The sequence below is a fragment of the Elephas maximus genome, chromosome 14 (genome assembly GCF_024166365.1).
Source record: "Elephas maximus indicus isolate mEleMax1 chromosome 14, mEleMax1 primary haplotype, whole genome shotgun sequence".
Lineage (NCBI taxonomy): Eukaryota > Metazoa > Chordata > Mammalia > Proboscidea > Elephantidae > Elephas > Elephas maximus.
In genome coordinates, this window is record NC_064832.1 from 39,589,383 (window position 1) to 39,605,205 (window position 15,823).

General features: G+C 39.8%; 1 protein-coding gene across 2 annotated transcripts in view; it reads left to right on the forward strand.

Annotated features, from left to right (window-relative positions):
• Positions 1 to 15,823, forward strand: part of VWA8 (von Willebrand factor A domain containing 8) — a 481,697-nt gene that overhangs the window by 228,800 nt on the left and 237,074 nt on the right. For both annotated transcript variants that reach the window (XM_049853196.1, XM_049853197.1), the window contains exon 21: positions 10,405 to 10,481. In XM_049853196.1, the coding sequence (XP_049709153.1) occupies positions 10,405 to 10,481 (77 nt within the window). The remainder of the gene's footprint in view (positions 1 to 10,404; positions 10,482 to 15,823) is intronic.

The following is a 15,823-nucleotide window of genomic DNA, read 5'->3' on the forward strand; positions in this document are numbered from 1 at the left end:
TTTATTTAGAATTGTACCAATATTGAACTTTTATTGAGGATGTGTTTTCTAGATTAATTTTATTAAACCAACTTAATTCCTTGATTTATTTATACAAGGACATTAAATCATATCCATTTTTCCGGGCTAGAAATAACTGCTTTCTTTTCTGAATTTTTATAGCATTTGGTTTTAACATGTCTTATGTGCTTAAGAAAATCAGTAAGCATGTATTTAATGCTCACTAAGCTGGGAGCCCTGGTGGTGCAGTGTTTTAAGAACTAGGCTGCTAACCGAAAGGTTGGCGGTTCAAGTCCACCAGCCACTCCCTGGAAACCCTACGGGACAGTTCTCCTCTGTCCTATGCGGTCAATATGAGTTGGAATCGATTGGACAACAATGAGTTTGGTTTTTTAAGCAGAACGCTTTGTTACTTATTATTAAATAATTCTTTGTATCTTATCCTATCTATTAATTATAAGCTTGCCGGTATCAGGGACTTAGTTTTTCCCCTGGTACGGGTTTAGTAAATATTTGTTGAATTATTTAATATTGAGATACTGTGAATATTTTATTGCCAAAATTAAAGAAGGTGTGAATTTTGCTAATTAATAATTTGAGCTGAGCCCTGGCAGTCTGCTACTGTGCACCATTGGAAATATCCCATGTTGCTATGCCAGCATAATTGTCTAATATCTGTAAAGAGACTGAACAGTTTGTCCAGAATCTTGCTTGCCTGTGTCCCCAGCTGGGAGTGGCAGCAGGGAATTTGATAACTAAGCATGCTGGAGGTCCCAGGCTGTGAAATACTTGGTTTTGTCAAATATAGTAACATTCATCTTTATTTTATATTATTATTTGTTCCTTATCAAACCCCTCCCTATGAAGTTGCCTGAATTATAGTCTGGAAATTTTTTGCCATTCTGCCACATTCTCTCTACCAATTTTGTTTGTCCATCCAGTATTTGTTAGTGACTACTTTCATATTTATTTTGAATCTTTTTTTTTTTTTTTTCCTGCAGACACATTGATTTTTTTTTCTTCTGTACAATATTTGTCATGGCTGCTGCGGTCGTACCTTAATGGCTGACCAAACTACCCAAAAGCATGTCTGTGCCATTTATAGCAATGCAGCATTTCAAATTGCAGGATGTAGATTTTTATTATTCCTGTTTGAAAAGGAGGCTATGACTTCGACAGGAAGCTTTGTTAAGTAAGTGTGTTTTACAAGTCATGCAAGCTTTTAGTGCCATTGAAATGTATGCCTTCTCCTCTGACTTCTGGGTCTTTTTTTACTCTGTTAATGCTCCTTGCGAATATTTAGTATTATTTACTATTGAGCTTTCATGATTTTTTTTTTTTGGTTACATAAGTTATGCGTGTTCATTGAGAGAATTTGGAAAATAGAAAATTTCTAGTGCTCATATAATAGCATCTCTTAGTTTGTGAAAGGATTAAATAATATCAGAGTGTAAGTTCTTAGAAACCAGCTGGTCTGGCCCCTCTCTTTGGATGAACCAATCTTGACTCCATCTGAGAGGGATTAAGCAAGGATTATAGCCTAAATCTCTTAGCCTCTGATCTAGTATACTTTGAGGCATTTTAAGGAAAGAGGTAGGAGGTTAAATATTTGATGAAAAATTTAAAGCTGAAAATAAAAACCAGCTGCAGTTTACTTCTGATTTTCTGCAGTATTGGTTTCTGTATTTAACTGTGGTTGGTATATGTCTGTTGTATTCAAAGAGCAGCTTTTCTACAAGGGAACAAAGATACGTTACAAAGGACGTCTCTGAATATTATACACATTGAACCAACTCTGTTCAACTGGAACTGGAAGGAATGCCCAAAGTAAAGGTATTTCAGAGCAGGAAGGAAAGTTGGACGTTGGCAGTGGCAAACACTCACCTGGAACCCGTTTAAAAATTACTACAGAAGAAAAGATGCTGCTTGACTTCCTCACTGGTTTTCTCTCCCAAACCTTAGATACCATGCAGGGAGGTCCCAGATGCGGGTTTTAGGAGATGGGATAACCCTGGAATGACAGATCCCTGACTCCATAAACCCTCATGCAAATCAGTTCAGGGTGGCCACCTCCTGACGTTCTGTTGTGCAACAGGGCAAAATAGAAAACAGCCCCATCTGAGTCAGACAGATTTGCCTTCAAAATCTCACTGGTGCAAGATTCTTTCTTAACTCCTTAGAATTTAAGTTTGCCCCCCCCCCCAAATGGGTACATTCCCTCCCACTCACAGGGCTGGCCCGAGGATTAAGGTGATCTTGTACTGTACTAAAAGGACTGGTACACCTCCACCATAGGGCTCTGTAGGCAAAACTTCAGAGAAAAAGGGCAGCTGGCTGTCAGGAACCTGTTGGAGTGAGACTTGTAGAGGGCTGCAAGCATGGGAGTTTATTTGCTATTGAGGGGATCCTTCAACAGTTCAGTTGCTTCAGTTGCTGATCCTTCGATAGTTAAGTCCCAGGGCCATCACTCATAGCTCAAATCCTATTTCTAGACTAATTTTCTCCTTGCTTTCATTCCTCTTTAGCCCTTTTATTTCCTACTCTAGTGGTTGGGGTTTTCCTTCTCCTCGACTGAGGAGCCCTGGTTGCTCAGTGGTTAAACACTTGGCTGCTAACCACAGGTTGGCGGTTCAAACCCACGAGCCACTCTGCAGGAAAGATATGGCACTCTGCTTCTGTAAGGATTATAGCCTTGGAAACCCTATAGGGCACTTTTACTCTGTCCTGTAAGGTTGCTATGAGTCAGAATCGACTCAGTGGCAGTGGGATTGGTTTGGTTTGTTTCCCCTTTGACTGAATATGGAAGAAGTTTCTTAAGTTCTTTATTTTCTTCTTGTCCAGGAAGATAAGCCCAGGGCCCTTTTTCTTTAAAAACAAATCACTCTGAAAAAACAGGGTAATTAAAATTATAAACCTGAGGAAGTTATAGGAGTTCCAGAATCCTTCAGTGTTCTTAAAAGTCTTGGTCCCTGATCTTTTATCTCATAGAAACTGGAAGCATGTTTCTTTCCTGTCCTCAGTTTGATTCCTGGTTGTAGGATTTTACATATCCCCTACTTCTTCTCCTAACCATCCAATTAAAGGCCTCTGACTCCTCTCACTATGAAGGTCCTTCTTTCCAGTACATTGTCATGAAGAACACAGTGGGACAGAACAGTAATGATAAATGTAAGCACCATTCTCGCGAGATAATTTGTATTTTTGAGGATCTCGCATTCCTTCTCCCCTTTTTTATTTTCACTCATTAAAAATTATCCATGATAAGAGTTAAAACTAATACAAAATTATTTTATTTTAATTTTTATTGAAAGATACAAATTGTATGTATACAATAATGGCCAGTAAGTAAGGATAAGTATGCACAGGGACAAAACCAAAATGGTAGCAGATCTTTTTTTTTTTTTTTTTTTGAGCATTTGCACTTTGGGTAATGTTTTGTGTTCTAAAATTTCTAGTGAGAAAAATGAGTATGTATAACTTTTATAGTGGAAAAATAAGACACTATTTATGTATCCATTCAGTTAAAGTAATCTGGAGGATTTTCTGTTCCAGGGGAAAATTATGATTGAAAGAACAAATAACTATAACTGTTTCATTTTCTCAGGATATTTACAGAAATTCTTTCCTAGGTTAGGCTTCTAGCATTTCCTCAAAGCAACTATCACAGCTTTAAAAATGAAGTCCGGAGTGACCTGATGAGATCTCTGTTTTAGAAAAATAACTAAACCAGTTGTGGATTGGCCTGAAGGTGGGAGACCAAATAGGGTCCTTTCCAGGAGTCTGGGGAAAGCTGGCTAGCTGCGTGGAGTAATGACAGTGAGTGGGAGACGACAGAGGAGATATGGGAAATGGGCATTTCAAAGTAAACATTTCCAAGATGAAACTGCCTTTTAAAAAACTAAACCTCCCTCCCTTCCCAACCTAGAAAATTCACTTCACTTCCCCTATTTCTTACCCAGTAAAAGGCACCATATTCCACCCTGTTGCCCAAGGCAGAACTTTTACTTCATCTCCTTCATCCTCCACAACCAGTTCACCACCAAGTCCATTAGTTCTTTTTTCTAAGTATCTCTTAAATCCATCCACTTCTCTCTGCCCCCGAGATTAGGCCACCTGCCTAATCATCTACTGCCTGAATTTATAAAGGAGTTTCCAAACTGCTTTCCTTCTTCTCTCCACCAGTCCATTCCACCAGAGTGAGTTTCCAAAAATGAAAATCTGATACTGTTACTCCTCTACTTCAGTGACTTCTAAGTGCTTTTAGGAAATAGTCCAATCTCTATTACATGGCTTCCAAGGCTTCGTAGAGCTAGACCCTGCCTGTCTTCCTAGACCTGTTCTTACCGTGCCCTTCCTCAATGCCGCTCTAGCCTTTGACTTCTTGCAGACATTTCCAGCTCTCCTGCTCACTATTACATCCAAGTCTTTACACATACTGTTCTCTCTACCTGGAACACTCTTCCTTCCCTTTACCTCTTTAATTCTTATATCGCAAACGTCACTCTGGGCAGTAGGCCTTCCTCAGCCCTTAGGTTAAGTCTCCAAGCATGCTGAATGCTCCATAGCATAACACTCATCACATATGTACCTATTATATTTGCTTAATTGTCTGTATTTCCTATTAGATTATAAGCTGTGACTGTGGCCAGGGGCTGTACCTATCTTATTTACCATTGAAATCCTGCTCAGCTAACTTAGTTCCTGTAATGTTGTTGTTAGTTGCTGTCAGTCGATTCTGACTGACGGCAGCCCCACGTGTTACAGAGTAGAACTGAGATCCGTAAGATTTTCTTGGCTGTAATCTTAACGGGAGCCCTGGTGGTGCAGTGATTAAGAGCTATGGCTGCTAACCAAAAGGTCGGCAGTTTGAATCCACTAGCTGCTCTTTGGAAACCCTATGAGGCAATTCTACTCTGTTCTATAGGGTTGCTATGAGTTAGAATCGACTCAAGCACAGTGAGGTTTTTTTTTTTTTTTTTAATCTTAACAGAAGCAAATTGCTAGACTTTTTTTCCTGAAGTACCCCTCGGTGGGTTCAAACCACCAACCTTTAGGTTAGCAGTCAAGCATAAACCACTTTCATCACCTAGGGACCTTCCAGTAACATTAAGTGCTAAAATACTTGATGAATGAAACCAAGGAGAAAGGGAGGGAAGGAAGACGGAACGGAAGGGAAGAAAAAAAACAAAAGCTTTACAGGTAGGGTCTACAGATACACTAGTGACCTTTTGAATGAAGTCAGAGGGAGAAATGGAGGAGCCAGAAGTTCTTCAAGGTTCTTACTTTGGGAAGCTGGGTAACGGCAATACTGTTATATTGAGGTTAAAAGAAAGAAGAGTAGAGTTGGGTGGAAGCACAAGGAGTTCAGTGTGAACGTCTGGCGATGTCCAGCTGGCAATTATAGGAATAGGGAACCTCGACTGGAGCTTAGGAAAGAAGTGTGAGCCACATATGATGTCTGAAGTCTTACAAGTGGGTGAGATTTCCCAGAGAGAATATATAGAGCAAGGAGACAGCTGAGGTGGGAGGTCTAGAGACCGTAACATTTAAAGAACACACACCAAAAGCACTCCTTAGTGGCAGCTGGGGACTCAGCGTCTCATCCTACAGTTATGGAGCTTGTAAGCTCCTAAAACAGTGGTGTGCTCAGGAGTTTGAAAAAGCACTGCTGATTCAGTAACTTTGAAGGTGGGGCTCCCAGGAGCAGGAATTTCCCTAACAGTAGCTTTTCATAATTTGTTTCTTTCAGGAAACCCTTTGTATATGTGACGTGACACTACATTTATGCTACTCGCTTTTCTCTAGAATTGCCGAATTTAATTTGACAGCGCTTAAATATTAACATTCGTACTTCACTCATCTGCATTTATTTCAAATTTCATGTTTATTGCAGTATGCTATTGTTGTAATTGCATGCAAATGTACAAATGTGACTTTCCTTCTTTGTGCTCCTGAGGTAGGCTTGAAACTATTTTGGGAGAAATCCAGTTAGATGTTGAAAAGATCCTAGAAGATGAAATGATTCATTGTTCTTTAGTAAATTTGTCAGTTTGACAGTGGGCTCTGATAACCTTGAAGCGTCTGTAGGTGAAATGTACAAATTGGATTATTTGAAAAACTTGTCCAGTCCATAAGTTTGCAAGTCCATAGCTCATCACAGTTTCCATTATTCAGTATCCTTATGAGCACGATCACAATTTGTTATTTTACCCTTTTCAGTACTTCCCGAATGCTGTGCAGCTGTTCATTCATTTGACTGGTATTTATTGAATGCCTTTTTTGTGTCAGGCACTGTACTGTGAAACAGGCATCATCCCTGCCCCCATGGCATTTAGAGTTCATTGAACAGTGCACAGGAGAGACATTAAATAAGTCATCACACATGTGAATATATTTATGCTTAAGAAGGAAAAATATAGGCTTGTATGGGAGACAGTGTTATCAGGAGGAATCAGTCCCTGGACAAGGACATCATGCTTGGTAAGGTAGAGGGTCAGCAGAAAAGAGGAAGACACTCAATGAGATGGATTGACATAATGGCTGCAACAATGGGCTCAGGCATAACAACGATTGTGAAGGTGGCACAGGATCAGGCAGTGTTTCTTCTGTTGTACATGGGGTTGCTATGAGTTGGAACTGACTCAAGGGCACCTAACAACAACAACATGGGAGACAGCAGGGGAAACTTGACATAGAGTAACCAAAAAAAAAAAAAAAAACCATTGCTATCAAGTCAATTCTGACTCATAGCGATCCTATAGGACAGAGTAGAATTGGTCTATAGAGTTTCCAAGGAGCAGCTGATGGATTCCAACTGCCATCCCTTTGGTTAGCAGCCAAGCTCTTAACGACTGTGCCACCAGGGTTCCAGTTGGGAGTTCGGAAAACTTCTCTCTGAAAAAGTGAACTGAGACCTGAGGATGAATGAGAATTGATGGGATCATGAGTGGGAGAAGAGTTCTCCAAGGGGAGGGAGGTTTAGGCATGTGCAAAGGTGCTGAGGAGGGAAAGAGCTGGGAACCTCTGACTCAGGGAAGAGGAGTGTGGCTGGAACACCATTCAGGAGGAGTAGAGTGGTACGGGTGGGCTGGAGGGATGAGCAGAGGCTAGCTCATGTAGAGCCTTATAGGCCATCGGAACGATTTTCAATTTTTTTCTAAATGTAGTGAGAAGCTATTGAATAGGTTTGAACAGAAAAGTGACATGATCTAATTTATCTGTTAAGGAGATAATTCAGACTGCAATGCAGAAAATAAGTCAAGAAATCCAAGAGTGTAGGGAGATCAGTTGCAAGACTACTGCAGTCATCTAGGTTATTGCTACTTGAAGTACAGTCTCTGGACCAGCAGCATCGGCGTCACCAGGGAACTTGTTAGAATGCAGAGTCTCAGACTTGAAACCAGACTTACTGATCAATCCGTATTTTCACAAGATCCCAGAGGTAATTCATTTGCACGTTAAAGTTTGAGAAGCACTGGTCTAGGTAAGATGATGGCCACTTGGATTAGGGCGGTTCTGGAGAACTTGGACAAACTCGAGATATATTTTGAGGTAGAGATGATAGAAATTAATCGTAGATTGACTACAAGGGGAGTACAGAGGATGACTGAGGTTTCTGGCATAAACACCTAGCATTCAACGAATGTCTGAAGTACTACCTTGTGCCCAGCACTGTTCTAGGCACTTGGGATACCACCGTGAACAAAACATGCTTCTGAACGAGCTTACACTTCTAATGAGAAGAGAAGGATAATACACAAATAAATGGCTTAAACTGAGAATATTAAGTGATAGTAAGTACTTTGGAGAAAGATAAAGAGAGCTCTTGATTTTCCTCCTAAAACTTGGTCCTGCCATAGTCTTTCCTATATTCCTTGCTACAGGAAATATCTAGAAGATATCTTTTATCCTTCTTTTTCCTCATCCCCCATATCCAATCCATCAGCAAGCCTTGTCAAGTTTACTTGGAAAACATCTTGAATCTACCCTCCTCCATTTATACCTAATTTTTTTTTTTTTAATCTAAGCCACCAGAGCCATGGTGGTACAGTGGTTAAGAGCTCAGGTGCTGATTGAAAAGTAGGCAGTTTGAATCCACCAGTCACTCCTTGGATACCCATGGTGCAGTTCTACTCTGTCCTGTGGGGTTGCTATAAGTTGGAATCGACTTGACAGCAATGGGTTTTTTTTTTTTTCAATCCAAGCCATCACCATTTCTGCACTACTTCCACCTGGTTTCCCCGGTCCATTCTCTGTTAGATTACCAAAATAGTTCTTTTTTTATGATGTGTTCGTTCAGGCCACTTCTTTGCTGAGAACCTTCTAATAGCTCCCTATGACACTTAGAATAAAATCCCAGTTTTTCACTTGGGTTTACAAAGGTCCACTTGATCTGACCCTGCATGCTTCTCTGACTTCATCTCCTGTATTTGCCTTTCACCCACAACACATGAACCACACTGGATGTTTCTCAGCTGTCCTAAGCTTATTCCTACTTAGAGGATCAGAGGATCAGCTGTAGCAGTTCTGTCTCCTGGGATTTCCCTTTTCCTAATCATCGTAGTGCTGGCTTCTGTCATTCAGATCATCAATTACCTAAGGAAATTTCTTCCCTTCTAAATCAATATTAAATAGCCATCCAGTCCATATTACTTCTCCCTGTCTCAATTATCTACAGAGAAATTATCATTACTTGATTTATTTAGTTGTCTGCCTAATTGTTTTTTACTACCTACCTTTCTACCTACTTTTCTAACTCACCTTCCAATTTCTCTGTCTCCCCACTTCTGGAATGAAAGCTGCATGAGAGCAGACACCCAATCTTTCTTCTTCACACCGTCTCTCCTGACACATGCCATAATCAGCAGATATTTGTTTGTATGCTGAATGAATAAATAGCTGATCTTGTGGATACTAGTCTCTCCTCTTGTCAATACACCTTGCTTATTATCTCCAAATGGATCTTCTTTAAACATTGGTTTCATTGTTTCTCCCCAATTCAAGGATGTATGGTAGCTTTTCATTGCCTCCTACTGACTGTCCTTGTTTTGTACCTCAGCTGCCTTATTCATTAAGTAGTCAGTAATCTCTTCAGTCCCATCAACCTCTCCTTCCTCTGCTATCCTGTGGCATGTTTAATGTACCAAAGAGAAGAGAGAAAACTCTAAGGCTATTAGAACCTCTATCACAGAATGTTAACACTTATTTATCTACACTGGTGACTCGTCTTCTAATTGCTCCATGTGTATATGTCTTGTCTCCCTTTGAGAATTATGAAGGATGAGACAGTGGTATACTATCTTTGTTTATCTTAGAGGGACTGTCACAGTGCTAGACAAAGATGATACTTGATAAATACCCATTCAATTTATTTGAACTTTTATTCTTGGTGCTTGTAGCATGTCTTTCTTCACAAGATATTTGGAAGAAAAAAAAAAAAAACATAATAATGCCTACTTTCCTCTTCGGGGCTTCTGCTATAGCTGTTAGGCACTGTGCCTTGCTCTTATCTGCCTAGTTATTTCTTTAGGATATATTCCTGAAAGTGCAGAGAGAGAGAGTTTAAGACCCAGATTACCTAAGTCAATTTCAAGCTTAAAGAGACATAATCCATAAGGAAGGGGCTGAAAGCATGAGCACCAGAACCAGACAGACCTGGACTTGAGTCCTTGCTTATTATCAGCTGCGCAACTGTGGACGTGTTGCTCTGACACTTGGTTTCTTGATTCGTGAGGTTGGTAGTCATAATACCTACCTCATTGGACTGTTGTGATGATTAAATGTGTGAAAAGACTTAGCATACAGGCGGGGGTGCTTTGTGAAACGAGTGTTAGCTATTGTTGCTATCGTGTATGATAGAGAACTCAGCTTTTTAACCACTTGCACTCCTCCTATACAACCTACTTTGTAAAAGATTCACACCCCATTAATTGTATTCCAGAACCCTAGTGGCGCGATCTTTAAGAGCTATGGCTGCTAACCTAAATGTCAGCAGTTCAAATCCACCAGCTAATCCTTGGAAACCCTATGGGGCAGTTGTACTCTGCCCTGTAGGGTCACTGAGTCGAAATTGACTCAGTGGCAATGGGTTTGGTTTTTCAATTGTATTCCATCTCTAAGTGAAAACTTTAAATGGGAAAATAGCCTGGGGGTGGATTCCGTTTTCAGCAGTCTGTCTTCTACGAGAGGAAAGTGACCCTCTCAGCCTGGGAGGTTTCCAGCGTTTTAAAGGACTAGAAAGTAGGATAAAAGAAGAAATTAATGTTTAATTGAAAAAGGAAAAGTACAGTATTTTAATTATCTTCCTGTCGAAAAAATGAGTTTTGGTAAAAGATTCTTCTGGTTTGGGATAAACTTACCTCCAGATAAAAACCTTTTCATTTAATGTTATCTGTGTACTTACAGGGCGTAGGAAAAAACAAGATCGTTGACAGATTCCTTCACCTGCTCAACAGACCCCGAGAATATATCCAATTGCACCGGTAAGAGAATAAGCGCCTCAACCTCTGAAGGTCTCATTTAATCATTTTTTCTTCCCATTACAATTTAAGAGTACTTTCTTAAGACTTGCTTTATAAACCAGTTTCATTTGTGTTCCTCCTGCACTTATCTCTCCTCTCCTTAAAAGGTGAATAAAACCATGCAAAATTTCTTTTTAAGGTGGCTAACACTTTATACCCGCACATCTGTCAGTTTGTTGTACTGTGGTGGCTTGTGTGTTGCTGTGATGCTGGAAGCTATGCCACTGGTATTTCAAATATCAGCAGGGTCACCCGTGATGGCTAGGTTTCAGCAGAGCCTCCAGACTAAGATAGACTAGGAGGAAAGGCCTAGTGGTCTACTTCTGAAAAAACTGGCTAGTGAAACAGTGTGAATAGCAGTGGTACATTGCCTGGTATAGTGCTGGGAGATGAGCCCCTCAGGTTGGAAGGCACTCAAAATACTACTGGGGAAGAGCTGCCTTCTCAAAGTAGAGTCAACCTTAATGATGTGGACAGGATCAAGCTTTCAGGATCTTCATTTGCTGAGGTGGCACAGCTCAAAATGACAAGAAACAGCTGCAAACCTCCATTAATAATAAGAATGTCGAATGTAAAAGTATGAGTCTAGGAAAATTGGAAGTCATCAGAAATGAAGTGGACCGCATAAAGATCGATATCCTTGGCATTGGTGAGCTGAAATGGACTGATATTGGTCATTTTGAATCAGACAGTTATATAGTCTACTATGCCAGGAATGACAAATTGAAGAGGAATGACATTGCATTCATCGTCAAAAAGAACATTTCAGGATGTATCCTGAAGTACAATGCTGCCAGTGATAGGATAATACCCATAGGCCTACAAGGAAGACCAGTTAATATGACTATTATTCACATTTATGAACCAACCACTAATGCCAAAGATGAGGATATTGAAGATTTTTACCAACTTGACATCCCAAAAGAGAGGTTAAAGAATGGGACAGACAATATCTGAAGAAATAATGGGCGAAAATTTCCCAAATTTGATGAAAAACCTAAAGCTACCAATCTGGGAAGCTCAATGAACCTCAGGCAGGATAAACAGAAAACTACACCAAGGAACATCATAATCAAATTGCTGAAAACCAAAAGAGAAAATTTTTAAAAACTGCCAGAGAAGAAAAGATTTATTACATATAGGGGAACAGTGATAAAAATGGTCCCTGATTTCTCATGAGAGAGAAATACAAACCGCAATTCAATGAAGTGATTGTTTTTAAAGCGCTGAAAGAAAAAAGAAGTCAACATAGAATAGTATGATGGTTAAGATCGTGTCTCAGCTTGGCTGGGCCATGATTCTCAGTGTCTTGGCAGTTGCATAATGTTGTGATCACTTCCTTGTTGGAATTTGATATACGATCACCCCCATGATGGAATCTTCTGAGTGGTACCAGCAGGGCTGGGGCCTGTGGTGGCTCATTGCCTCCTCAGCCTTCATCTCTCTGCCTTCCTCTGCCTATTTCCTTCCTGCTCGCCTTGTCAAGGTTTTTGGCTTGTTTTGGATCCAGCAGCTGCCTCTTGTCAGACCTCTGGTTCTTGGGACTTGAGCTAGCAGCTTACTTGTCCATCTTGGGATTCGTGGCTCTTCACAGCCTATGAGCAAGAGTCCTGCTCTTGGGTTTGCCAGCTTCTGCAGCTACGTGAATCAGGAGAAACCTTGCAGTCTTGTCTGCTGACCTGGGGGCTCCTTGACCTTCACAGCCTATGAGCAGTAGCCCTGCTCTCCATCCTGATGATCTTGGGTTCACCAGCTTCTCTGGCTCTGTGAATTGGGAAAGGCCTCTTTCCTGATCCATGGACTTGGAACGTCCCAATCTCTACAACCACGTGAGCTATTTCCTTGATATAAATCTCTTTCTATATATATTTATATGCTTTACTGGTTTTGCTTCTCTAGAGAACCCAGCCAAAGACAAACTGTGTAACCAGCAAAAATATTCTCAAAAATAAAATGCAAAATAAAGAAAATTTCTGACAAACAAAAGCTGAGAGTATGTCACCAGTAGGCCTGCATAATAGGAGAAAAGAAAATTACAGATAAGTATTTTCCATGAACATAGATATAAAAATACTTAACAAACTATTAACAAATTAAGCCCAACAATCTGTAAAAAGGGTAATGTGTCATAATCCAAGTGAGTTTTATCCCAGGAATGCAAAGTTGGTTTAACATTTGAAAACAAAATAATGTAATTCACTGTATTTACAGAATAAATGAAAAACCATATAATCATCTTAATAACTTTGAAAAAAGCATTTGACAAAATTCAGTGCCGATTTATGATAAAATGTCTCAGCAAACTACAAAAAGCAGGAAACTTCCTTACCTGGATAAAAGACATCTATGAAAACCTGCAGCTAACTTTATATTTAATCATGAAAGACTACTGTGATTTTACACAGATAATATGCCTGATCTACGTTTGTTTGCCAACCATGTCCTTCCCCCATGAGGTATTTTCCGAAGTGCACTATGGCAATTTTTTTTTTTTTTACATGTTGCTGTAAAGAGAATTAGCATAGCATGCTTACAGAAATACCCTGTGGGTGGAGGGCATGCTTGACAAACCAACGTAGAACACACACATTATTTGCGTAAAAATACAGTAAATGCTTTCCTCCTTTGATTGTGAAAAAGGCAAGGATATTCACTGTTGTACATTGTTCCTAAGGCCCAAGCCAGTGCAATAAGACAAGAAAAAGTAATAAAGAGCATACAAAGTTGAAACAGAAGTAAAATTGTCATTACTTATAGATGACATGATCTTATATACAAAAAATCCTAAGAAATCTACGAAAAAAACTTTCAGAATTAGCAAGTGAATTGAGCACGGCCATAGGATACAACATCAATGCATAAAAATCAGTGAATTCCTGTATAGTAAATGTTGCGGGTTGTTTGTGACCCCCAGAAGCTATGTTGAAGCCCTAACTTTCGATACCTAGGAGTGTGATGTTATTTGAAAATAGTTTCTTTCCAGATGTAATTAGTTATCATGAAGTCATACTGGAGTAGAATCGGCCCTAATCCAATAAGGCTGGTGTACTTATAATGAGAGGAGAAGAACCACAGACAGACACAGAGGAAAGACAGTTATGTTGAAGATGTAGGCAGAGATTGGAGTTACGCTGCCACAAGCCAAGAAATAAAAAAGATTGCAGGCTGCCACCAAAAGCTAGGAGAGATGTATAGAACAGGTTATTCCCCAATACTCTCATAAGGATCACCACTTCTGAGACCTCGACTTCTAGCCTGCACAACTCTGAGAGAGTAAATTTCTGATGTTTAAAGCCACCAGTTTGTGGCACTTTTTTACAGTGGCTCTAGGAAACTCATATACTAACAACGGACAATGGGAAAATAAATTTTTAAAAATGCTATTTATGATCATGTAAAAATGAAATATTTAATGAAATACAAAAATGTGTAAATTTTAAATTTGCTAATTTTAACAATGCATTACAAGGTCAAAACCTATGAGTTTTTGTTAGCTCATTGATGGCTGTTTGGAATTGAACTGAAGGTCCCCTGTTTTTATACCCTTGCAGTGCTGAGTTTCTGGCTTAGTAAGTCTTCCTCTCCTTTACCTGCATTTACCTCAGCTGCCACCTGCCTTCCTCAGTGTCACTGCTGTGTGGTGTAGTTGGGACGACATTGTTTGGAAGTGAAGTGTGGGCTTCTTTGTTGTTTACAGTATATCTTTAATCCTGGTGTCCTGCTACCATCATCCTTGCTCTTTAGTGTCTCACACTGGTCTGCCAGTTAGTGTCAGAGAATACTAGTTAGGAAGCTGGATCCATTAATTGAGCAAACTGAATGCAGTCCTGATGTTGTTGTTGTTGTTGTTGTTGTGTGCCGTCCCACTTATAGAGACCCAGTAAGACTGAGTAGAACTGCCTCATAGGGTTTCCATGGCTGTAATCTTTACAAAAGCAAATCACCACATCTTTCTCCTGAGGAGCCACTGGCTAGGTTCAAACTGCCAGCCGGTTAGTAGCAGAATGTGTAAACGTTGTGCCACCAGGGCTCCTTCTTATTATGTTAGGCATTATATTTTAAGAATCCTCCCCCTAGAAAGCCACCTCCTTGTTATTATTATATTACTTGTCCTCCACATTCCACCACAGCTTCCTGTGTTCCTTCATTCCAACGCCCATTCCTCTATCACCCCAGCACCTCAGCTCCCAAACTTTGTATTTTCAGAAAATTTCTAGCCTTTTCTTGTGTTCGCAGTGCACAGGTTCTCCTACTCCAGCTTCGTATTTTAACCATCCTATCATCACATCTTCTCGTGGTTCTTCTTTGTATGAATGATGCTTTATATGAGCCTAGAAATTTCCATTCATCTTTTCTGAAAAACATTTTCAGTGTCATGATTACAGTGCTAGGCGTTAGAGCAGACACAGAAATAAAAACATAATCCCCGTCTTTAAGGAGCTGTGATACTTTTCTTGTTTGTACTTATGTTAATCTTTCATGTTCCACTAAATCTGAAAAACTCCTTTTTTTTTTTTTTTACCTTTAAACTTTTCCACCAGTTTTTCTTTCCACATGTACAAAGTTTGGGTGGGGTGGGGGAGATGGAGAAGAATCAGAAATTTTAGCCATTTTTCTAGTTCTCACTTGAATAATTTCTGTTTGTAACATCACAGTTGCAGTTTTTGAGCCACAGGACACATGGCAAGATTATATATGTATGCACACACATATCCGTACCTACACGTACTTGTAGATAACTTCTGCCTGTGTACACATATATAATCACCTGTACCTACCTGTACACGTATATGCCTATGCACCTACATATGTGACCATGCACTTGTTTTTTGTTGTTGTTACCAAATTAATATATGTCACATTCTTTAGCACAAACATCCTTTTCTCTTGTGCACTTCTTGGTGGCATCGTTTACTTTGGTCACACTGTGCTCATTACACCCATGTTCTGTGCTACTACACTTTTCCCATCACCAAAAATAACAAGTATCTAAGCTCAACAGAGAGATTTTCCCACCCACCCTAACCCATCCCTGGTAACCACCACTGAACATTGCCTCTGTGTATCTATTCTTGTCTTCTTATACAAGTGGGATCATACAACGTTTGTCCTTACATGACTGACTTATTTCACTCAGCATTCTGTCTTCTAGATCCATCCATGTTATCATGTTTCACAGACTCATCGTTGTTCTTTATGGTTGTGTAGTATTCCATTGTATGTGTGTACCACATTTTGCTTATCCATTCATCCATTGAAGGGCACTCAGGCTGTTTTCATCTTTTTGTTATTGTGATTAATGC